We start from the raw sequence: 24,080 nt of genomic DNA on the forward strand, positions 1-24,080 counted from the left end.
CCTCCACTTGTTTTCAGTCTCAGGGCTTTAAAATGTTCCTAATCCTCTTCCACTTCATCTTTTTACAACCCTGCTGCAAAATGTGCCTCTGCGACACCTGTCATTGTTTCTCCCTGAATTAATAGTTGTGTGTAATTGTGACCTGCCACAGGATGCTGTCTTGCTCTGTCAAAAAGAGAGATGCTAATGAAGAACATTGGGTACCACATTACGGGAGAGCAAGGCTCGACTCGCCGGGATGTGGGACATGTACTTGCCGTACTGTTATTGCCAGCCTGGGCAGAAATGGTATTTCTGTCTCTCATCAGTCACTGGCTAATGATTGTAATTTTTACTTGCTGAGAAACTCTGGATATAATGGACTTCATTAACAGATACATGAGATGCTACCAGACCTGCATTAGGGGGAGAGAGGAAGAAAACAACCCCTGCATGGAGGAAATTTTATTATTTATCTGTAGCAGTAGAAGTGATGCAGAATTAGTGTGGGATTCGGCGGTGTGGCTAATGAGCTGGGCTGAGCTGGAATCCAAGCAAACCTATTAACGTGAGCAAACTGCAGAGATGATGCCCAGACCTGAAAACCCTCAAATCCAACACGAGATCCAAGCAGTGTCTGGGATGGCTTGGCTGCTTTATCTTCCTCTGCATAGGTCCAGGTGGTTGCTGTTGTGTTTGTGCTGGAGAGGCTGCTGTTTGCTGTCACCCCCCCTCAGCCTTTCTCCTTCCCCTTCTCTCCTGCCAGCTCCTTCTTACTCATACACTGGGTGAATTGGAGCTCCTGATTTAATCTTTCAGACAACAGAGCCAAAGTATTTGCACTCCCATGGGCCACAGCTGCTTGAATAATTGCCCGAGTTGAAACATTGCGGTTCAGCCCCAGTTTTCAGTTGCAGGCAGTGGCACATCTGCAGGTCCAGCTGATTGGGGTCACGGTGACAGAGCTGAGTGCTCACACTGGTACCCAGGCATGTATCTGCAACTAAATACAGGCCATACAGGAGAGGAAAAAGCACCTGATTTAGCTGACATCTGCAGTATAGCTTTATACGGTCTCTTTGCAATGAATCAGAGGCTGAAAGAAATGTCAGAGTCGTTAGATGACCTCAATCTCCTTTTACCTGGAACCTGTGAAGGCTTGTCTCAGTTCGGGAACAGGGTATTCTTACATAGGATACACTTGCTGAAGATTGACCATTTTCATTCCAGCTAGAATAACTGGTTTTTAATCAGGCTGACCTTATTTGCAACAACAATAGTGATTTGAACTAGGGGTTTGCAGCAACGCTGGAAAGCTTTGAAGAGCAGAATAGATGCCTCGTGACACAGATAAAGCTTTATCCCCACATTTAAAACCAAATCCAAGGCACTGAGGAGAATTCAGAGGGACTTGACCTCAGCACTGTGATCCATTGGGATCCGGGGCCTAATTTGGAAATAACGCAGTGAAACGGAGGCGAGAAAATAAAAGGGGAGTCTTAAAAAAAGGAGAGACGTTTGTCTTGTAATGTGGCATTTGTACTGAGTGCTTGCTGACAGTGTGGTGCAGCAAAGAGCTTGTCTTCCTAAATCGATGCCAGTTCAAACATCGTCAGTGCTATTGTCGGATCGCTTTGTTTGGAAGTGGGTCTGTTGGGTAGACAGCCTGATTTGGTGAAGCAGCTGTGTAGAAAACTTCAGACACTTCCCCAGCTTTGCTTTTTTTAGGGTTGCATGAGTACGAGCAACAAGGGAAAAAAACAAGCAAATACAGGATGTGAGATGGATCTGAATGTTCTCAGTCGCTCGAGACCAACACACACCTTGGCTTCTGGTTGGTTTGGGAAGGTGCCTGCTACAGGCTGCCTGAGCAAAATCCGATCTGTTTCACCCAGGGAAAATGCTCCCAGCTTCAGAAAAAATGTATGAAAATACAAGGTTTGTGGTTTTCTGGATGGGAACTGTGTGCAATGGGAAGCTGAGCGTGGGCCAAGTCATCTGGGCATGGAAGATGAAAAGAAATCCGGCAAAATGCTTCACCGTCCTACTCATGAGATGCTCATCTGGCAGCACTTACCTTCCCTCTGGGCTCCAGCAGAGCCCCAGATACTTATGTAGGGGCAGCCTCTGCCTCTCCCTAATCTCAGGAGATTGTTTTATTTGGTTGTATTCATGGTTTAGAGGAGCTGGGTGTGTCCCAGCTGCTCCCTATTCCCTCATGCAGCCCATGAGTCCCTCCCACTGCTTGGCCATCCCCACCACATCCCAGGCCGGGACTGGAAAGATCCTTCCCTATCCCGTGCTGCGCTCTGGAGAAATCATTATTTCACAAATATTTTTTCCATGGGATTTTTTGGCCGGGAGAGTTGTTTTGGGCCTGATTCTCTGTGGCTGGAGCTCATCACCCTTTCCCTTCACTCTCGGGGAGCTGCTCATAAGGGCTCCCCATGCCCACTCTCAAAATTAATTAACACAGCTCATTCTGGCTTATTGAAATCACCTGCCTTCAGCTTCCAGCACTTTGGACATAAATCATGAGCTCTTTGCTTTGAGGAGAAACTGTTCAGATTTTGTGTTGGAAATTGCTAGCAAATGCAGCCCATATTCTGTGTCATTTTTGTTTTTATTGAAGAGGAGAGGATGTGGCTCATGGAACATCCATGGACCTGGGCTGCCTTGGCATACGCTAAGCAGGGGCTTGTTTTCGTTGCAGCCTGCTGATGAGATCCTACTTTGACAAATCACATAAACACTATTAGAGAAATGAAATTTTTTATCTAACTGTTTATCATGAGTGGATTCAAGGTAAAGGCTCATATGGAGGTAATCTCAAGGGATAACTTTGAGGTAAAGCGTACCTAGTCCTTATGAAACCCTTATCTGTTTACCTGCCAGCTTGTTTTGTTTCCCCAACTCAAGGCTGTTAGCTGGGGTGACCTGTGCCTTTTCAGTCCAATTACTTTCACTGGAGATGGATGCAGGGGGGGGTATTTTTTTAGGCTAAACCTAGTGGAGGCAGGCTGGGTTTCTGTAATATCTTTCCACTTTTAAAGAAGTGGAGTCACTTTACTCTTCTCCCTGTGTCAAAGTGCTCAGACTGGACCCTGTTGACCCCCTCGGCAGCAGCATTCATTGGAAAAGAGTCACTAGAAGAGGCACTCCAGCTTGTGTTTCATCCCCTTAACTTGCTGGTTTGCGTGATGGGCTTTAAAGGCAGTGAGGTTTGTCACGCTGGTTTGTCTCAGCACTGCAGCTCCACAGCCAGTCCCTTGGTTTTGGAGAGGAGCCTGCCCTGCTTTCTCCTTGTAGCTAGTTCTCTTCTTCAGCCCCTAGGATGTTCTCCATTTTTTTGAAGCACTTTGTGCGTTCCAAACCAACTGTTCCACTGTGAGAGCCTGCAAACGTGTGGCTTTTCCCTCTTTGTCACCTGGGTGTGCAGCCCCACCGTTCCAGCTGGCTGTTCCACACCGCAGTGTCCTTGCACAGCCAGTCCACACACCACCTTGTCTCTCCAAAACCCTGCTCCTGTTTCTTTTGGCTGGAATGAACAACAAACGCCCCATCCAGAGCCCGTGAAAGGCAATGGAAAAATCTTCCTTGCGTCAAATCGGCGCTTTCCTTTCCAAACTGAAAACCCTTGGCAGACACGGATGAGCTAAGCCTTGCTGCTCGGCAGCTGTTACTGCCATGCACCAGTGGGGAAATGGGAGAGGGGAAAAACGAGCTGGTATAGTATCCTGGGGAGACCTTTTGTGGCTGAGCTGGCCCATCCCCATCTCTTGGGACAACCTGTGAGGTCTCTACCCTCAAAGCCTCTGCCCAGAGCCTCCAGTCTCTGCCAGGAGTCCCTGCCCTGCTCTGGCTCCTCGTGCATGGGCACAGGCTGTCACCTGTTGTCCCCAGCACCTGTTGTTCATCGTCAAACCATCTCTGGGTGCATCTTTTCCTTGGGCATTACGATGAAAAAGCCTTTACAAGCTGCGTGGGCACAGTCTCTGACCTGCTTTGCCTCACAGTCCACGTGAAACTGTGGTAAGACGGTGCCTGTCTCTTCTCATATCACTTTAGTGTTTTAATTGCATGAACTGGAAGCTGCTGCTCCAGTATTTGGTGGGGGAACTTCGCAGAGCTTTAATCACTTGCTAAAAAGCTTTCAGGCTGCATTACCATCTCATGCCTCTCTGTAATGGAGAGTCTGTGCCCTGAGAAACCTTCAGAGAAATAACTCAGTCTCTGGATCAGGTAGTCCAGAGCTGCTGCAGTTTTTCCTGGTGCAGGCAGGAAGCAGCTAAACAAAGTGGAGCCCGTTGGGGTACTGACAGGAGCTGACAGCCTGTGACCACCTCCCTCTGGGCGCTGTGCTGGCAGGAGGGACTTGTAGTCTCATGGTGGTCTCATGGTCACCCCAAGTGCCAGCCTCTCCTCCTGGAAAGTGCAGTTGGGAGAGCTCAGCCTGCAGCTCTGCAGTGTTGGTTTTCCATGATTTAGTGCTTGCCCTGTGGCACCCACTCCCAGCCAGGCCTGGAGCCAGTGCCCACCTCACTTGTGCCTTGTGGATGCATCCTATGCCACGGGCTGTGCTGGGAATAATGGGGGTGAGCAGCAAGGGACTGCAAGCAGTGCTGTGGCAGGACAGAGGGATGGGTGGGATGAGGGCTTTGGGGAGGCTGAGGGACAGCTCACATGGGCAGAGGTGATGCTGCCATCCTGCCAAAGGGATTGCAAGCGATGGCATGTGGGTTAAAGACTGCTGAATAATCTGCTGGCCCAAGTGGAGAAGCACAGCTGAGAACTGGTGGTTCATAGTATAGAAGAGGTGGTGGATGAGGAATGCTGGAGGGACTGGCCTGCTAAAGGCTGGAGGAGGGAAGACACCGTAGTGTGCCCTGTGTTGGTAGTCACTGACCAGCAATGTGAGTGCATGGTGGTCACCACAGCCCAGCACACCATTACCTGTCTGCCAGGCCCTGCCCATGGGCTGGGTTTAAAGCCCTTGTGGGTTTAGGACCCCTTCCCAGGGCCATGTTTCCATCTGGGGCTGGCCTGGTGCTCATGGGCAGCACGGGGAAGGCAGTTCTGTGCTTTGTATCGCCAGCACTGCTGCGCCGGGAACGTGACTGCAGGGAGGTGACGGCTAATTGCTGCAGCGAGTCAAGGACTGTTTAAGCAGCTAATTAATTCCTCCTAATCAGCCCTTGATCTGTTGAAAACTGCATGGCATTATCTCCTTTGCTGCAACACCTTGATAATTCCTGTCTGAATGGCCTTCACGGAGAACATATTTAAATAAACTCAATAGAGATTTCAGACAGATAGCAACTATAATTACCAGCTTGTACAAATTAAAACCGTGGTTTGTTCTGTTCTTTTTCTCCTGCCTTCGCTGCCCAGAGCTTCTACTAATCATGTTCCTGCTGCCAGTGGCACGCCAGTCCCCCGGGCATTTTCTGCACATGCCTTCGGAAAGCCCGTGCCGGTGCCTGGTGCCGGAGTGTGCCGATGTTTCGGATGAGCCTGCACATGGGCACATGCCAGCCTTGGCTGGTGTTTTTCCTGTGCTAGGGGCTCACTGCTGTGCAGGGGAGCTGCAGGAGCAGCCCCCCTCCACCCCTCAGGGTTGCCATGTGCTATTCTCCCCAGGACCAGTCCTGCAGTTCCCCCCCCCGTCTCTCCTAAGGTTTACAACCTCCTGGAAATATAGAGTTTTTCTCACCTGGGAGGGGCACAAGCACTCAGACATTGGCCTTCAGTGGCCACAGGAGCCCAGGCTGGAGCTTTCAGTCATGGTGTTCAACTGTAGGTGCTGTAGGTGCTTCCCTACATCACTTTGGCAGTGGATTGCCTGCACTGAGTGCTGCTGGCTGCAGCAGGGCTTGAGCACACTTCGTTAGGAGGGGTAAGGTCAGGCCACACTCATTTCCTTCACGGTCACTTGGGACAGCAAGAAGGGCTGGCTCCTCTGGCATTTGGCAAAGGTCAGCCAGCCCTGGTGCTTGCATTTCCATTCCAGCTCGCTCTGCTTCCCTGCCTGCTCCTGGGAGCACCAGAGCCACAGTCTGGGTGCTCAGGTCTATCTTTTAGGTAAATGCAATAGCTGCGAGCAGGGCGGTTTTCCAGCATCCAAGCAGTGGATAGCAGAGAGAAGAGAATGTTGCTATGCTTTAATGAGGGATTACAGCAAATCAGAAAGCAAAAATGGATTTTTAATGACAGGAACAGGTTGGTGCCTCTGGTCCTCGTAGGTGAAATCAGGGTAATATCAAGTTTCCTGCCCATTCAGCGGGTTGTGAGCCAACTGGGGCACATCTTCCCCCACGGGAGGTGCTCTCTGACCCATACTTGGACAATGAATATTTTTATGCCAACAATTTGACCAGGGCTGGAGCATCCCTAGAAGTATGCAGAGCATCTCCCCAGATAGACCCAGGATTTTGCACATCCCCTCTACCCTGCTCCTGGGAGAGCTGGGAAGCAGGCACTGGCCTTAACCCTTCAGTGCCTCAGTTTTCCTTGGTTGAAGGGAGCTGCTAATCCATCCCAGCCTCCCAGCAAGGCTAAATTCACTAGCTCCTGCTCGGTTTTCTTTGGATGCCATGGCAATAGGGCAGTGTGAGGACATAAAATGACTGATTTGCATCGAGATGCAAAATGTCCCTTTGTCCTGAGCCTTTGGGTTATCTGGTTTCGTTGCCCATTTCTGGGGCGAGCCAGATATAGCAGTGGAATCACATGGAAGAGCACAAAGGCTCTAATTCAGAGCTGGGACTGAGCAATTAAAATGTAGTGTGTTCCAAAGCCAGGTTCCCTGGATAGCAGACAAAAAGAATCAATTTCCTTCAAACAAATACTAAATATTAATGAGAGGCCGTGGTCTGCCATGCACACGGAGCTGGAAAGAGCATTTCCCGTTGATCACTGCAGAGGCAGGTTCATGGGATGAAATTGCTTTTCGAGTGGTTATTTGTGGCCTTTCCCAAGGTGCCTCGGGATGGTTTGCCAGCCCGAAAAAAAAAAGAAAAGGAAACTCAGAGCATTTCCATTTTCCATCCAGGCAGGCACTGGGAATGTGTGCTGGAGCTTTCATTTTTGTTTACGCACTTGCCCGGGTGGTTGGGGAGATGGCTGGGATTGGTTACGTAGAAATCAGCCCCGAATTTACGTCTAGAAGGAAGCAATTCCCTGGGAACATCAGCCAGCTGAGCCTGCCCCCGGAATGGCCTGCCAAAGGCAGAACATGGGACCCAAGAGCATCCCCAGCTTTGCAGCCACATCCGCTCGCTGATTTATTTCAATAATGAGCATTGGGGGAAACATTAAAAAAATGACTTACAGCACTCACCAAGTATCCTAAAGTGAAAGCAGAGGGCTGGGAGCTTTGGAAAAGAAATTTTTTTTCTATTGCTTTGACCCTTGGGTGAGTCAGGAAACCTTGTATTAACTCCCTTTCCAAACTTGGAAGAAAAATGAAAAGGCTTCTTTCCCTACCTCGCCAGGACACACAGCTACGGTGTGGGACTTTTCTCCCCAGTGCTGTGCTTACCCATGGGCAGCACAGTGCCAGCCTTGGCTGGGAGGGCAAAGAGCACAGCGGGAATGGTCTCAGCCCTGCTCTGTCCCACACAACAGCCATGGAAGCTGCTGGAAGCATTTTGCATCCGTCACGCAGTAAATAATAACATGTCGGCTCACGATTTTATAAAACCATTAAGGCAGCTGCGTAGCCGTGGGTCGATCGGGAGCTAATATTAGCTCGAAATGACTAAAATTAGAAAATTAGAACCAAGCCAGAACTAATTAGTTGTTCAGGGAATAGAACCAGAACCGGAACTAATTAATTGCCACTGAAATATCGCCGCGGGGCGCAGTGGGTGCCGCCGCTTCCAGCTCCGCACCAGCTTTGCTTGGGATGACTCCTGTGTGGGCTCGGAAAGGAGCCCAGAGTCCCATCTGAAGGCTGTGACAGCTAAATAAGAGTTGGCGGCTCAGTCCCAGCTGTGTGATGCGGCACAGACTGGGCTGTGCTGGGAGCAATCCCATCGCAGCCCAGGCAGCTGCTGCCGGAAGGGCTCGGAAAAGCGTCCCCTCGCCCTGCCTGCCCAGATGTGCCTTTCCAAAGGTGAGGGCAATTACAGTGACCACCTTGAGGGCTCCCAGCAGCACACAAGCTCTTCTCTCTGATCCCAGCAGCTCTGCCTTCTCCTTCAGCTCCAGCTCTGCCGCCACTGTGATGCTCAGCAAAGCTCTCTTGAGTGAGCCAGGAGCTGCCATCCATGCAAACGCTGCCAGAATAATTTCCAGGGAATTAGGAAGTTGGTACAGATAACTGGCACGTGGCTGCATTTTTCCATCTGTGACTCCGTCACCTTTATGGTCACTTCTTTTTACTTTCCAAAGGTGGTAACTCACCTTATATTTCTTTTTCCTACTCTCTCAGCGCTCAAACAGCAGCTCTGATTTTAGCAGCAGCATGACGCACGGTGTTTTAAATTCAATTTAGAATACAAACTATTTATACCAGCCAGAAAAAGGCAGTGAAGCAGCTCTCTCTGTCATGAGTGGATTTGTAATTTCGGAGCAATCATTGCATAACTAATTGAATCAGCTCTCAGCATGTGAAATCAGTGCCCTGCTTATCAGAGGTTTTCATCGTTCCCCCCTCCTGAAGCCATCAGTCCCCCTCCACCAGCAGCACTTTGTGCTTCTGCAGCAGCCTGGGAAGAAAGCGAGACCTGCAAAGCTGCCTTTTTCTGCTCAAATTGAGCCAATAAATTACCAAATGCGTTCAGAGTAGATGAAGAGCTGGGTTGCAGGTGCCCCCAAAAGCTGCCCAGGCTCCATGCGAGGGAGTGAAGTGCATTTGAAACTAATCAAGTGCCAGCCGTGTCTGAGAAGCAAATTGGTGCCGAGATGTTCTGCTGACTCCCACTTCCTGCTTCGTTGCCCAGGTGTGCTCTCCTTGGCTGGAATTTTGGGTCTGATGTCTGATCCAAACCTCCGGCTTGGCACCTGAAAATGGAGCCTAAGAGGGGCGATAAATATAGTGACAGCTTTCCAAGGGGTACAGGAAAGGCAGAGAGCAAAGTATTTGTAAGGATTTTTATCAGCTGGGAGTGCAGGGCCTGGATTTGGTGGCTGGGGTGGATCTGGTCCTGTGGATTTTGGGAGCAGCTCCAACCACCTGCATGCAGCAGCCTCCTGGGGTTAGAGGGCACTTCCTCATCTGTGGGGCGGTTTGGGCAGGGCCCCATCAGCATCTGCAGAACACAGAGTTGAACCTTGCAGCCAGGGAAGAGTGTGCTGTAAGGGATGTTAATGCCTCCTCAGGGATGCTGCCTGTGTACATGTGGGTCCCAGGCTGTCACTGCTGCACTGGGATGGGTGAGGAGGGCAGATGAGCCCTAATGGCTACAATTGCTGAGTGCTAATGAAGGCCAGGCTGGTTCAGCTGCTACAAATGGAAGCAGTTCTCTGGGCAAGGCTGGCAGATCTTGTCTTGGGCAAGCTTGAGGGAGCGCTTGCAAATTTTCTGGATGTGCACAGCGAAGGGTTCTTCCCGGGGTCAGGTGTGATCCCTGAGACCGAGACTGGACATAGGAGGTGATACATCCCAGAAAATGAGAGCTGGGTGTCCCTGTGGTGCACCCTCTCAGGGATCCTTTTTCCTTCTTAGCAATGCTCTAAGCCTTGTTGAATGCCAAGCGTTATATTCCCCAAAACTATTGTGTAGGGTGTTTTTTTTTATTTTTTTCCATCAGCCCATGCCTTGATGCTGCTGGCTGACCCAGTGTACAAGGGCATATGCAATGCAAGCAGGGTCTGACATGGGTAGGAGAAGGAGCTTTCATCCCCAGGCTTGGCTCAAGGCATGTCCCATCAGTGGCCTCCACTTGCTTTTTGCACAAAGCCACACAGACAAAGTGTCCCCAACATGTGAGGCCAAGGCTGTGGGATTCGGGCTCCTGGGGCAGCATGTGCCAGGCATCCCCAACCACCCACTTTGTTTTCTGTTGTCTCTCCAGGTGGCCAGATTGGAGCACAAAACACGAGTGTTCAGCCGAGTCCTCGGCTCTGCACATGCTGCCTGTTACTGCCTGGGCGCCGTGATCCTGCTGCTGAACTGTGTGCGGAGCCACTGGTAAGGAACTCACCCTACTGGCCTGTATCCATGGAAAGAAATGCCCCGATAGAGTGGGGGGGATGAGGGATATTCGCTCTGCAGTGCCGAATCCAGCCCCAGTGCATTGCTTTTCCATGGTTGGATAACTCCAGCCAGCAGCAGATTTATTCCAGGGTTTGTAATAAAGACAAGGGATGTGGCAGGATGGCCAAACCCATCAGTTTCACCAGCCATTGAGTGTCACAGGTTTCCTTGCTCTGCTCCCTGGGGATGTTTCCTCTCCCCTGTGAGCAGCCCAGCTGACAGGAGGGCTGTTTGCACGGGATGGATCATATGTAACAGCGGGATTTTTTAATTTTCTCATAAAAATCATAAACAAAATTAAAGCTGCTTTTAAGAAGCCGCAGTTTCCTGTGCAGAAGAGCAGGATTACCTGTGCACTTAGCAAACAGTCTCTTGAAACTCTTATCTGCCATCTCTAAACACTACCTGGGCTTGCTAATAGTATTGTATGGCTGATACACCGTACACCGTGGGAATACGTCCTTTAGCGTTCCCAGTGCAGCAGAGAGGTTTTACTGCAGAAGATTTCCTCAATGCCAGCAATTTATCTGTGATCTGGTAGGCTTTATCTTCACTGCTGTTAGTCGAGACAGACTCACTAAATTCCCAGATTCAATTATACCAGGGTCAGAGCTAATGGGTTGTTTAGTACTCTGGGTAATTTCCCAGGCGCAGAGATCTCTGGTTGGAATTTGCACATGTATTTAAGAGCTATGCCTTCCTGGAAATGACACCAGGACCTGCCCTTGCCCTTCTGTGTTTGTCCCAGCTACTGCTGATTGCAGAAACTGTAAGAAAGCTTGCAGTGAACAGGTCTGTAATCGAATGCAGGCAATTCAGGGGGCATGTGTGTGTGCTGCTGATGTCTCAGTGACACAGAAGGCTTGGATTTCGCTGGGGAATGTCTCAACAGTCTCTTGCACAAATTACATAGTCATTTGTTGTCTGGGAAGTAATGCAAAGCCTTGTCCCTGCCTTTAATTAAAAACATGGGTGATGGAAGGACAGTCTCCATTCCTTCTGGCTCCTGGGTCAGTGAGGCTCGCTGGGTCACTGACAAGACACTGACTGGGAACTGCTGGGAGAACCAAAGGGCCTCATCTGTCCCAGCACTATGTCTCTTATTCCCCCTGTAGAGCCCTCAGAGCCCCACCAGGGCTGGCATCACTGGCTCTGCTCTGTCATGAGCCTGTAGGCTCACTGAGTTTGGCTCTGCCTGCACAGCACAGCAGTCGGGCCCTGAAGAAACAACAAGATCAATTCAGGGGGCTGGAAAAGCCCCGTCTGGACCTTAGTTTTGGAGGAGAAAAGATGGGGCAGCTCGCCCCTAGCAGAACACAGATGAGATGCCAGCCCACCACAACGGGCCAAAGCCTTTCAGATCACTGCAATGGGAAGTTGATTTTGCCCAGATGTTTCGACATATTTGGGTTATTCTCTCGCCTTTTCTTGGCACTGAAGTTGGCCTGAGTTAGCAGGCTTTGGAGGCTGTTCAAGCAAGGCAAGCTCTTAACTGTGGGAGTAATGGGACAGTTTCAGGGGGATCATCAGAGCAGCAACTTCTGGAGTTATCCCAGAACACACCTGGGAGACCTGCTGCCTTCATTCCCAGCCCAGCGAGCCCTCCAAGGCTCTCAAGCCTGGAGAGCTTTTGCTTCCTGGGAAGGATTCATCCTGTCCCTTAAGGCACTTGCATGAAGATACCAGCCAGGTGCAAAGTGGGGTTCAGCTGACCAGAGGGGTTTTGCACCACACGGGCACCGTCATCTCAGTGCCCAGGGACACTGCAAGGGACACGTCTCACCCGCTCTTGCTGTTTTGTTTTTCCCTTCATTTTATTCTCTGAGTCACTTGTACTGGGCGTGCTGGTGGGAGCAGGTTTGCTGCTCCTCAGCCCCATGGAAGCTGTGCTTCACATAATGGTCGGGATTGCTCGTGCAGAGCATGCAGGCTGCTGATAGAGAGCAAAAAGGCAGCCTCGGGGGTCCCTCCACCCCCAGTGCTGTAATCCAGCCTTTAAAACTCCTCTCTGCCTCCTCTGGGGACTTGTTACGTGGGTGGGGGCTGCCAGGGAGTGATGAGGAGCCCAGGGGATGTCTCTTTTGGTTTTAAAAACCTGCTTCCTTTTCGCAACTGAATTTTTGAAAGGCTCCAGGCTGGGGGCGGAGGAGGGGAGGGCAGAGCAGACAGAAACTTAGGGAGTGGGTTGGAATTTCGACTGACAGCACCCGGGAGCTGGGCTGTGTGGCTGCTTCACCGCCCACCCCACGCGGGGTCTGTGCCATGGTCCTGTCCACAGCTGGACATGATGCTCTCATGCCAATTTGGCTCCAAAGGGATGCCTTGCATGTAAGAAGAGGGGTATCTTTGTGCTCAGTTAAGCAATTAGGTGCTTCCCAGCTCTGAGCTTCATTATCAGCTTGCAATCTTGGCTTGCAATTTGGAGTGACCTGTGACCAGGTGGGACCTGCCTAGTCAAGTGCACAAGACAAGCATCCCTAATTGCGTTGGTGCGATGATTATTTTCATGACAGCCTTTTCTTTCTGCAAGAAGCAGGGAACTTCCATCACTGAGGCTCTTATCTGTGAAAACAATTCCTGAACTTCTGAACCATCTGCACGACGTGCGCTGGCCCGGCGGTTTGTGACTGTTATCTGTGTGACATGGGACGTGACAACCTTCTCTGTCCTCCAGACTTGCATCCAGTCTCAGTCTCTCTTCCCTCACCACCCTGTTGATATCTTTCCCTGCATCAGCTCTATAATTAGTTGCTGGTGCTGCCTCTGAGCCCTTCAGTGCTGCTTTTGGCACACATTGGCACACTGCCCACCTCAGGGCAGGTACATGGGAACTTCTGAGCTTCGGGTCTCGGGACGTTTCCTTGAACTTAAAGGCAACACCCACGTGCACACCCTGACAGGGGGTTGCAGGGGGTTGGGGTACCCAGGGCTGTGATGTCTCAGTGGGAATAAATCCCAAAGAGGCAGTGCCACTGGCAACACGTTCAGTGGTACCACACTGCTTGTTGGCATGAAGTCCTGTACATATTGCCTCCTGTGTGGATTTCTCACTTGAAGGTGACACTTCCAGGAAAATAAATCCACCTTGGGATGGGGTTTTGTCCAGGAGAGGGGCTGTTTGTCATTGCCAGGTAGTGCCTCTCATGAATGAGCGTGCCGTAAACGGCATCAATCCCAGAACCACGTGGCCCTGTGTGCAGAAATGACCAAATTTGATGATGGGAATCGAGCTTCACCTGCTGGAGCTGATGCCCCTCCGAGCCACGCTGCTGGCAATCTCTGATGGCTGTTCGGGAAAAGCCCCGGGCGGCCGACGGCACCTCCTGCCCACGGCATCCGCATGAGGAAACCAGGCAGCCGAGATGTGAGGTGGGGGAGAAGCTGCCACAGCCCCCGACTGACCGAAATAACACACGCACACCAGTGCTGTCAGAAAAGCAAAGTCATTATTGGCAAAAGAAGCTGTGAAGATGATGGCTGGGCTGACAATTGCCGGTGGTATCGGCAGGACGATTTCAGTGTTGTCGAGGTTGCTGTTTTCAAATGAACAAGATCTTTTGTTGCAGCCTGTGCTGCTGGGCACTACCGGGTGGTTTTTATCCCCGTTGCCTCCTTTAGCTGAGAGGAACAAAACCTCAGGTGTGGGGATGAACCGAAATCCCGCACGGTGACTGTGGCACCTTGCAGTGGTGGCTGTTGTCACTGAAATCCTGGTCGCCTGCACCACCGCTGCTTCCTTGCTGCCTGCTGGCCCCTGGCCCAATTCTGCCCCAATTGCTCTTGCTAGCCCCAGTTTCCAGGCTGATTTTTGGGATCATGCAAGGAAGCACTGCTGGGCTGCTCCCCGCAGCGACCCAGTTTGCTGGATGAAGTCTTTGTCCTCCTTTGCTGGAGAGGGATGACAAAATACATTTGCTGGGGGCCACCGAGAGAGGCCCCCAGCAAGACCTAAAAAGCCCAGCTTCTCTCTTAGTACAATATTTCCAGGCTTTCTTCTTCATGTGGCCTTTGGGGATGTGTTTTGGGCTTGGTTTGTTAAGTTTTCTGGTTGAATAAATCAGTGCCTGTGTATACAAACCTGGCTGCAGGTCCTGTCAGTGTCCCAGCCAGAGGATCTGCTGCCGATTTCCTTTGCTCCCCACTGTCTTCCTGGGATCCCACCAGCATAACTTGCCCATCCCCACATTTCAGAACCATTTTGAGTGGTTTTCCAGTTCATGGGGTTTATTATGTGGTAAACGGGAAGACAAGAGATTCAGACTAGATATAAGGAAGAAATCTTTTATGAGGAAGTGTTTTATGGGGAAACACAGGTTGCCCAGAGCCACTGTGGCTGCCCCATCCCTGAAAGTGTCCAAGACCAGGTTGGACAGGGCTTGGAGCAATCTGGTCTAGTGGAAGGTGTCCCTGCCCATGGCAGGGGGGTGGAATTGGATGATCTTTAAGGTCCCTTCCAACCCAAACCAGTCTATGATTCCCATGGAGCAGCAATGTAGTGGTTGTGGCTGAGCAAGTGCCTGTTTGGGGAAGTGTGGGCAGAACAATGCCCGCTTCCCTGGCTGCTCCCATCCTGCCAGGAATTGGCCATATCTGCCAGTTTGGCCAGAGCAGAGTTGATGGATTTGAGCTTCTCCCAGCTGGTGGAGAGTGTGTGGCTCTGGTGTCATGCTTCACACCGGCAAGCGTGGGAAGATGTCAGGGGATGCCCCATTTCCCCAGTTTCTCTCTTCCAAAGCTGAGGGCACATTCCAGGCCCTTCCCTGGTGGCAGCCATCCTCACGACAGCAGCCAGGTCTGTGATCAAAGTAGGTCGCAGCCCCCCCTGCCCCTCCCCTGCTCTGGTACCAGGGATGGATGCTCCTCACCATGGCAATCGCTCTGCTCTGCACATAAAGCAATTCCAGGTACTGGGACAAAGCATGGATTTAATTGATGTCCTCTTGGGTGCTGAGCTGCGCCACTGCCTTGTTGTGCAGCCAGAAATAAATGCTGTAACAAACGTGACTTAGAGGCACATGAAGGAAGGGTCTGGCAGCACAACTGGTGCTCTAACAAGGGAAATGCCCCAAACCTTGTCTGTCCCTACCAGGGAGGGAGTAACATAGCCAGGGAGGCTCCCTCACCATCAAGGAGCAGTTGTAGATGCTGGAATAATTGACAACTCTGTGCTGCTTGTCATGGCCCAGCACCCTGAATGCTTAAAAGGTTTATTTACCAATTCTGAAAACTCCTGAGCGCATCATGTTTAATGCAAATAGAGAGTGTGTTTAGGAAGATATAAACCATTCCTAGAGGGAAAGGCAGTCCATTATCTCCGTGCAAACACCTCCTTCTCTAACTGTAAGCCAAACAGCAGGGAACCGAGTGAGACATGCTGATGAGAATAACTAATGCAGGCCTATCCGACCATGGAAAGGAAGGATGTGATCATCTGGAGCAGGGGAGACAGCTTTGCCAAAACAAACCATACCATGTGCTGGTTACAAAACTTCCAGTGCTGATTCTCAATCAACCAGTTCGTGCTCTTGAAGCCACTTTTGTTCCGTGTTCCAAGACAGAGTTGAGTCACCAGCATCAGGTAGAGGAGCCTCAAGGATGTGAGACAGTGTGAGTCCAGATTATCCAGAGCAAGAAGCCTCCAAGGGCTGTGTTCTCACTGTGTCTCTCTGTACTCTGGCATCTCTTCACCAGGGCCTGGGATCCAGGCAGATTCCAGCTCAGCACCTGCCTCCCCAGGGATCAGCAGCAGTGACTTTTGATTGCTCTGAGATACTTCCCAGTGCTGCTGCCCTCTGGAGAGGTCCTGGCCGGATGTGGAGCCAAACCCCACTGCTGTGAAAGGCATTAGCATCCTCCTCTGTGTGACCAAAGAGCTCCAGAGCATCCCCAGGGATGTCACAGTGTGCTGTGAGTGCACAGGCAGGCCAGGATTCCTCGGGCAGACAGACACATCCCTGCAGGGGGATTGCTTTCCTCCCAAACCCAGGCAGTGCTGGTATCAGGGACATGGATTTTTTTGGCTTCTTCTTAGAGGAGACTTGTGTCATTTAAAAATAAACACTGGGGAAATGATGCAAAGGGGTGTGCAGCTGCTGTTGCTTCACAGTGCAGCCAGATTTGTGTCTTCCCATCAAAAATGATTTTAAACTAAGCCAGTGTGAACCTGGTGATTGCAAGGAGCTGTGCTGGGTGCTGGAGGAGGGCCAGCCTGGGGACACCATTACATCACCTGGGGCCACGTTGTCATCCTCTGCCTGTGCTTGGCTCCGTGGAAAAGGGAATTTCTCTGTAATTTCCAGAGTGTAAATCACCAAGATGTGTTCTTGCTCACTCCCAGGCATGTTACATTTATTCCGTGTTTTGTTTCCTTGCTTCGGTCCAAACCAAAGATTAAATGTCTTGCTCTGGAGTCCTAAAAACCTCTCAACAATGGAAAGTCTGGTAGGAACAAGCCCCAAAGAGAACAAAAAATATCATCAGGTCCCTAAACCACAGAGTTTAAATATTATCCTGGACTTTCTTGGTGCTTTGAACTTACCATCATTTGAGCCTTCAAAAGATTTCCAGCTGCCTTTCCATCAGCCATGAAGGCAGGACTGGCTGTCTCTCTCAGTTTTTATTTGGGCAACAGAGAAAAAAATCCAGGGATTTGCAGTGCTTAGAGAAGAGGGACATCAGGGAAAAAAAACTATCCCAAGCCCTGCAGATAGCACAATGGAAGCACTTTCCAGCCGAGGAGCCCGGGACCGCAGGCAGGAGCAGCACTACTGGCCCGCCACTCACAGGCAGCAGTGGCCAGAGGCATGGGATAGCTGTTATTCCGCTTGAATTTCAGCCTCCAGGGTGCTCATTAAAAAAAGGCTCAAAGTTTCCTACCTCATGTGTCAACAACATGTGGAGAAACACCGTGTAGAGCTCTGCGGGTCTGTTATCTCCCCTCGCTGTTATTAATGGTGTTTTTTTAATCACAGCATTGTCTCCTTTGTCACCGTGCGTTTGTGTCGGAGCCATGTGCGATGCTGAGCCTGCCAAGCCCGGCTCTGGGCAGAGTTCAAGGGGCTGAAGGGAGGGGTCACCGTTATTCCAATCACAAAGGAGTGTTTGGAAGGTCAGACCCGAAATGCCTGAGCCAGCCTGGAACGGAGGAGCCGTGTTCGCACTTGAAAACGCCTTGTCTCTCGTATTTTCCTTTCGCCGTTCCAATCCTCCCCCTGACTGTCAGGCTGCAGCCGTGAATCACTCCTGGGCACGTGGCTAACACATGAACACTGCAAAATATTTTGATGGAGGGGAACGGGGGTGGGAGCACGAGATAATCCAGCCGATCGTTCCCAACCCTTCGAGTCCTGTGCCGAGCCATCGCAGCCTCTGGCATTCGCAAAGGCGTCTGTCCCAGAGCTCCCAGTCACGATGAAAGCTGGGATTTGGTGAACGAGACAAAGGTGTTGATGTCACAAGTCAGGGGGGTTGGTATTTCCAGGAGTGAGCAAGGGTTGTGAGTAGAAATAGCTGCCCCAGGTCAAACCCTGGCTGCTCATAGGCTTTGGCTTCTTGCTTCTGCTGTTGGAAGGCTGAGTAGGTCCAGGTGGGAAAAGGGATCCAGAGAAGGGACCTCCTCAGCAGCATTCTCTCCCAAAGCTCCATCTCTCAGGGAGAGGTGGGTCATGTTGGTAATGAGTTGCTGTTTTTAATGGCCCTTGTTGTCTCTCCAACAGCTTTACAGAAGCCATGAAGAGCCAGCCAAAGCTGGAAGGCTGGGACTGCCACTGGACCTATTACTCAGGCGTGGCCATCTCAGCTGTGGGGACCTTGTTTGTCATCTCCAGCTTCTTAGCACTGGGATTCACTGGGACATTCCTAGGTAAGCACTAAAAATCCAACAGCTTAGCCAGAAAGTGCATTTAATCCTTGCAGGGATCTCTTGCTAGGGCAGAGTCCTGTAGGAATTCCCTTGTCCTTGCCTTCAGGGCTTTATGATGCAAAGCATGATCTAACCATGTTGTTATCTCACACGGTGCAGTGGTTTTACACAGCAAGTCCCATCACCTTCAGTGTTAAGCTTGAAAGTTTGGAGCACAGCTGATCGTCTGCCAGTCCAAACACCCTCCAGAAAAGGTGCAAGGGCAAGACCCCATGAGCAGCACCAGCACAGTGGGTGTGAACTGTCCAGCAGCCTTGCTCTGAGCACCCACCTGCTTGTCACACGTGCCAAGGCAGGATCTGATTTGCTCTTCCCTCTGCAATAAACCTGAATGTTCGTTGACAGATCCTTTTATCTGCCACTTTATGGCAGAAGGCATTTTCCACTGCGCCTGCTTTCACATTTAGAGAGTAATTCTGTTAGCGTTGTTGGCTTTAAAAACATGCCAGTATGTGTGGAATTCATAGAAATAAAGTAGAGACAGGAACAATAAATATCCAAGGAAAGGGGCAGCTCCCGCTGGCTGAAATAATCACAGCCCCAGCTCTGACACCGCATTTAGGCTGTGCTTTTGCAAGTGCTTTACAAACCAAATTCAATTAGCTCCTGTGGCGTCGCTAGGAAGAAGAGAGGGACGTAATAAGCCTTCCTGGTTTCAAGTGGAGTTGCAAAGAAATGTGTTGAGTTGGCCAAAATCCTGCTGCCAGAAATAGAGCTCAGCACTCCTGAATGCATCCCCTCACCCTTCATGTGCAGCCCTGTATCACACCCCTGTCCCTCAGCTACCGGGCACCAGCATCCTCCAAAATCACCTGCAGCCTCCTGGAGTGATGCTGTGCCTGTGGAGACACGTCCAGAGAGGCTGGGCACAGGAGCACCCGCCAGCAAGAGCTGCTTGAATGCTCCTGAAGTTCAGCCAGGTCTGCAGTTGTTTACGTAAAGCCTGATTCATCCGACCAGGAGGATCCAGTGGACTTGAACTGCTGGGAGAAAGCAAACAAGTGAGTCAGGCTCGGCGTAAGCCGTGAGAGGGGCCCTGTCCCCTGCCTCTGTGTCCCCCAGGGCAGGGAAGGGATGGGTGTTAGTTGTCCATATGGGGCATTTCTGCTCCATCCACTCTGCCGGGAAGGCTCTCCCTGGAGTGTCCCGGGCTGAGACTGCCCAGCTCCAAGCCTCACATGAGGCAGCAGGGACCAGCTCCCTCTACCAGCAGTGCATGGCAGGTAACAGGGCAGAGCTGAGTCGGGGTGGGGACTTCACAAGACCACATGCTAGTGCAGCCAGGCTGTTTTGGGACCTCTGCATGAGGCATGGCCCAGCTGGAGCCCCACGGAACATCCGTCCTTGGACCAGTAACAGCTTCCTTGTTGAGTCTATGAGTCCAAGTCAGCAAACTCTTAATGGAGAATGCCCCTCAGCGTGGTTTCTTAACCAGCCATGGGGAAGACAAGGGGTTTGCAGGTCTCTGAGGATCTCACATGGGATATTCTCTTGCTCAGGACTCACTTGGGACTGTATTTCCAACATCCTCCTGCATGCAGGATTTTAGTGCTGCGCTGGTGCTGCGGGAGGAGCAAGGACTGCAGGTAGCAAAGGGCTGCACTGCTTTGGCAAGAAGGGGCATCCAGCTGCTTCTCACTATTGATAGCTGAGCTCAAGAGAAGTTTTGAGAGAACCTCTGACACACAAACACTTCAAAAATTACCAGAACAGGATTTGACCCTTACTTTTTCACTTTTCCTACAGCAGTGAGGGCTGAACCAGGGAGGGCACAGGGACCACATCAGGGCTGCCTGTTAGATTCCCTCTTTACAGCACATTTGAGCTTTGGAGCAGCTGCAGAACACTTTGTCTCTGAAGTGTGCGCTAAACGGTGCAGTGGGAGCCGTGTGAGTCACCCTTCTCCAGCAAGCCTTGCTGTGCCACCCCATCTCCCAAACAGCAGCACCAGCCTCAGCCTCTGTTCGCAACAGCTGGATGCAGGTCTACCTGGCAGATCCATCTCCTGGTGCCCTGTGTCTGTGCCATGCCCATGCTGGGGTTTGGGCATCACTTCAGCACCCTCCACCTCGCTGTTTGCCCCGTTTCCCAAAAAAAACAATGACAAGGACTTGGAAATCCTGAGGCCAAGGGCACAGAGAGTCGGCTCTGCCTGCCTGAGCCCATCTGTTTTGTACCCCAGTTCTATTCCTTCCAGCACTGACCAAGAGTTCAAGTCAATCTGACTTGACCAAAGTCTGTTACTGGGCTTGGAGAAGCTGATGGATCTCCAGAGTGAAGTGGAGGTGGGTTTTCAGCCTAGGTCAGGCTCTAGGGACCGTGGGGCACCTTGTAGAATGCACCAAATGGCTTTTTGCTGCTGTGATCCCAAGTGCAGTGAGGTGGTTATACAGATGTCCAGCAGAAAAAAACCCTCCAATTAACTGCCAAGGTCCCTCAGCTTTACAAGAAGCTGATTCCTGATTTTGGGGCTTAATGGAGGCTCAGGAGATGCCGAGGCTGATGCTGCGCAAAACAACACACAGTCCTTTCCTGTGAACATAAAAACATATAAACCACCTCTCTGGTGGTCATGCTCATTGAACTGTGCAGGTTTAGAGGCAGAGATTATATTGGAAAAACTGCCAGTGTGCTCCTGCTTGTGGGGAGCCTGCCAGGAAGGTCCCACAGCCCCACCAGTGCCGGGCACAGAGAAGCCCCTGCAGTCCCCTGGACCCAGGGCTTTGTGTGAACCTCCCCAGTGCCTGTGCCATTTGGGGAGCGAGGTGTTCAGCCCAAAGGCAAGGGCGGGCAGAGGATAATGAAGCATTTTGACACATAAAAAACCACAGAAATGGGCTGTGGCAGGGGGTGATGTGTTCTTTCTACCAGAACAATCTCAGAGATGTATTGCCAAGTAACTGTGAGAACATATAGTATGAATACAAGGCAATTATCTCACTTAGTGGCCTGTAGTTAAAGCCCAAAAGCATTGTGTAATTGGGCAGGGGCTGTTTATCCTTAGAAATAAATGTTTTAGCACCATGTGAGGTCAAAGAAATTACACTGCGATCCAGGTAATAATAATAACCTTGAATAGTTTGCTCTCCTGTAATGCCTTTCATCTAGATTTGCGAGCACTTTCTCACCATACATTAATCCTCACCACCCTCTGTGCTCTAAGAAAGCACTGATATTATGATCGGTGCACAATAGCACCGGGAGGGACGGAGGAGACTTGCCCAAGGTCAGGGAACAGGCTGGCAGCAAAGCTGGGAACACAGTGGTGGCAGTGCCCTGGGCTGATGGACCGGCACTGCTCCTCACGGATCAATGCTTGTCTTGTACAGGGGACGAGGAACATGGGAGTTGTTACAGTGGACATGGAACAGGGACCGAAAGGGCTGCCCAGCCCTGGCACAGGCTGCCCAAGGGCAGTGGTGGAATCATCCTAGGAGGGATTTAAAGCACTTGTAGATGTGGTGCTTTGTGGTCTCACTTGTAAGACCAACACAACCAAAGATCTGCATCCTGGCCCTTTACCCCCCACACCACCCGAAATGCTGCTCACGAGCTGCACATCTCCTTGCTGTCATTCCTTTTCCAAGCTCCTTTCGGGAGGGTGGAAGGATCGCTCTGAGGTAGATGGGAAACTGGTTGGATTCTGACAGTTCTGAAAGCTTTCCTCATTACAGATGACAATCACCTATTATCATCATCATCATCGTGCCGATAATTGAGTGTTTTGTAGGCAGAGGTGCTATTTTCTGAAATTCTGAGAAATTCTCTGAACTGCGAGATGAGGGTGGCACTGGATGAGGGCATTTGGTGGTGGTTGTCGTGATTATAACATCTCCAAACACCATTACAGGGCGCTGGGCTTATTTTCCCATTAAATGGATTTGATCCTATGCACTTACTTCCTCGTCGAGTGGCATCCAACGGGCAGTTTTCAAATGAGAAAACCAGAATTAACCATTTGGGACCTCCAGAGCTGCCTCCTGATGAGGGATGTGGCTGCCATAACCTCACTGCAATGCAGGAACCTTCCTCACAGGCAAAGAGCCATTCCCGGAAAAGCTGATAGGCACAGAGTAAACAGGCGACTTATTTGTTGCTGTTTTCTCAGCCTGGAAGTCAGCAGTGAAACCCCTTTGCTCTGCATCCCTGGCAGGGATGCCCCGTGGCACAGGGAGGGTACCAGTGTTCCAAAAACCCGCCGTGACTCCCAGTTTCATGGAGACCAACCAAAAAACTCTCTGTTTGCTCTTAGGTGATTACTTTGGCATCCTGATGGAGGCAAAAGTGACCAGCTTCCCCTTCAACGTCCTGGATAACCCCATGTACTGGGGCAGCACAGCCATCTACCTGGGCTGGTCCCTCATGTGAGTACATGCCCCTACAAACACCTCCTGTTGTAGGGTGAGTGTGGGGTCTGTGTTTGGCAGGGCATGAGGTGCCAGGCTGCACCGGGAGCCAAAGGGGCACTTGATGATGGCAGTCAGCAATTAAAGTGCAACATGCCCTGACTTCTGGCCTCCTGGCTATTTTTGTGCGTGGAAAATCTTGTGCTGTCATAAAAGACTTGCAGCTTTAGTTGTAGAAAAACAAATAGCGGGCAAGTGCTGGGGAGAGGAGGCATCAGCAAATGCTCTGCAGCTGAACGAGTTCCTTGGCAGGCTCTGCACGTGGAAAAATCAACAGTCAGGGCCAAATTCGTGCAGGGTGTCACTCGGCAGGGGCAGGGCATTGATATGGGGAGCAGTGTGACCCTGTAATTACTCTGAAAAAAGCAAAACAAGCCAAGCCACCCTTTTCCCCCACTGCACGGTGATAACACTTCCGAAACACTTCTCATGTGATACAACACAGCTTAATAGCCTGCTTAGGAGGAAATGAATAGGCTGTAATTTAGCAACAAATGAGCAATATACTCTATTCAGTGTAACAAGTTTGATGTGGTTTTCATTTAATATCACATTTTATTTATTTGCCCAGGAGAAAAACACCCGGCTGTGTTACTTCAGGAGCCTGTGGAGTGTTGTGGGCTGTTATCACTAGATATTTTGCACTGGTGCTCCTGACTGTGACCACCTCTCTTCTACTTGGGTGGAAAAAATGTGCTTTGCCACTCTCTAGTCATTTTTTCAGCCATGTGTGCAGCCCTTGGTAATAAGTAAAGCTGATGGTTTTTCTCCTGTCTCCACTGAGCTTGTTGCAGTTCGTTCTGCACTTGAAATCACCCCCAGTGCCATCAGGGCTGGTTGCATGAGGCTGTTTCCCTTCCTGGCAGAGCCACGGCACTGGATGGGGTCTAAATCCTGGGAAATGGTGCACAAGGGCCAGAGCGAGCTCACTGCTGACAGCCCTGGGCAGGACAGTTGGCCACAGGGCTGGCAGCAGCACAATGGAGGCATGGATATTGCTGGGGAGAGTGGGACAGACCTGGGGCAGGATGACCCACCCCATACCACACCATGACCCCCACAGCAAAGCAGAAGGAGGAATTAGACCAGGAGGAATTACAAGGAGAGTTTTATTTGTTTTAAGATCAGCAACCGTCAGCTACTTCCTAGAACCTTTGCAGAATCCACAGAACCCTCCTGAGCTGTTTCTGTCGCAGAATCCCTTCTCACCCCTCTCACCAGGTGCACATTGTTTGGTCTTCCAGCACAATTCTGTGTAAAAGCAGCTCTAAGCAGCTCGAGACAGCAGTGATTGCCTTCTTTTTCTCGTTAAAGGCTGCCACCATTAAGGCCAGTGAGGCATGACAAATAATTGCTGTTAACAAATTGCTGGAGCTGTGCAAAGTGGCACCAAGACACCGCCTGCCTGCCCGGGGGAAGCTCAGCACAACCCTTCTCACGGTGGTTTTGGCTGTTTCTCTTCCCTGTGATCTCAGTTCACAGAATCATGGAATCATTTAGGTTGGAAAAGCATTCTAAGATCACTGAGTCCAACCATTAAGCCAGCACTGGCATGTTCACCACTAAACCATGT

General features: G+C 50.8%; 1 protein-coding gene across 2 annotated transcripts in view; it reads left to right on the forward strand.

The window, feature by feature from the left end:
• PEMT (phosphatidylethanolamine N-methyltransferase) overlaps positions 1-24,080 on the forward strand; it is a 41,405-nt gene that overhangs the window by 12,132 nt on the left and 5,193 nt on the right. For both annotated transcript variants that reach the window (XM_029957926.1, XM_008928074.3), the window contains exons 3-5: positions 9,999-10,114; positions 17,896-18,041; positions 22,354-22,465. In XM_029957926.1, coding sequence (XP_029813786.1) covers positions 9,999-10,114; positions 17,896-18,041; positions 22,354-22,465 — 374 coding nt within the window. The remainder of the gene's footprint in view (positions 1-9,998; positions 10,115-17,895; positions 18,042-22,353; positions 22,466-24,080) is intronic.

This window comes from Manacus vitellinus, unplaced genomic scaffold, assembly GCF_001715985.3.
Source record: "Manacus vitellinus isolate BGI_N305 unplaced genomic scaffold, ASM171598v3 scaffold_12_pilon, whole genome shotgun sequence".
NCBI classification, from domain to species: Eukaryota; Metazoa; Chordata; class Aves; order Passeriformes; family Pipridae; genus Manacus; species Manacus vitellinus.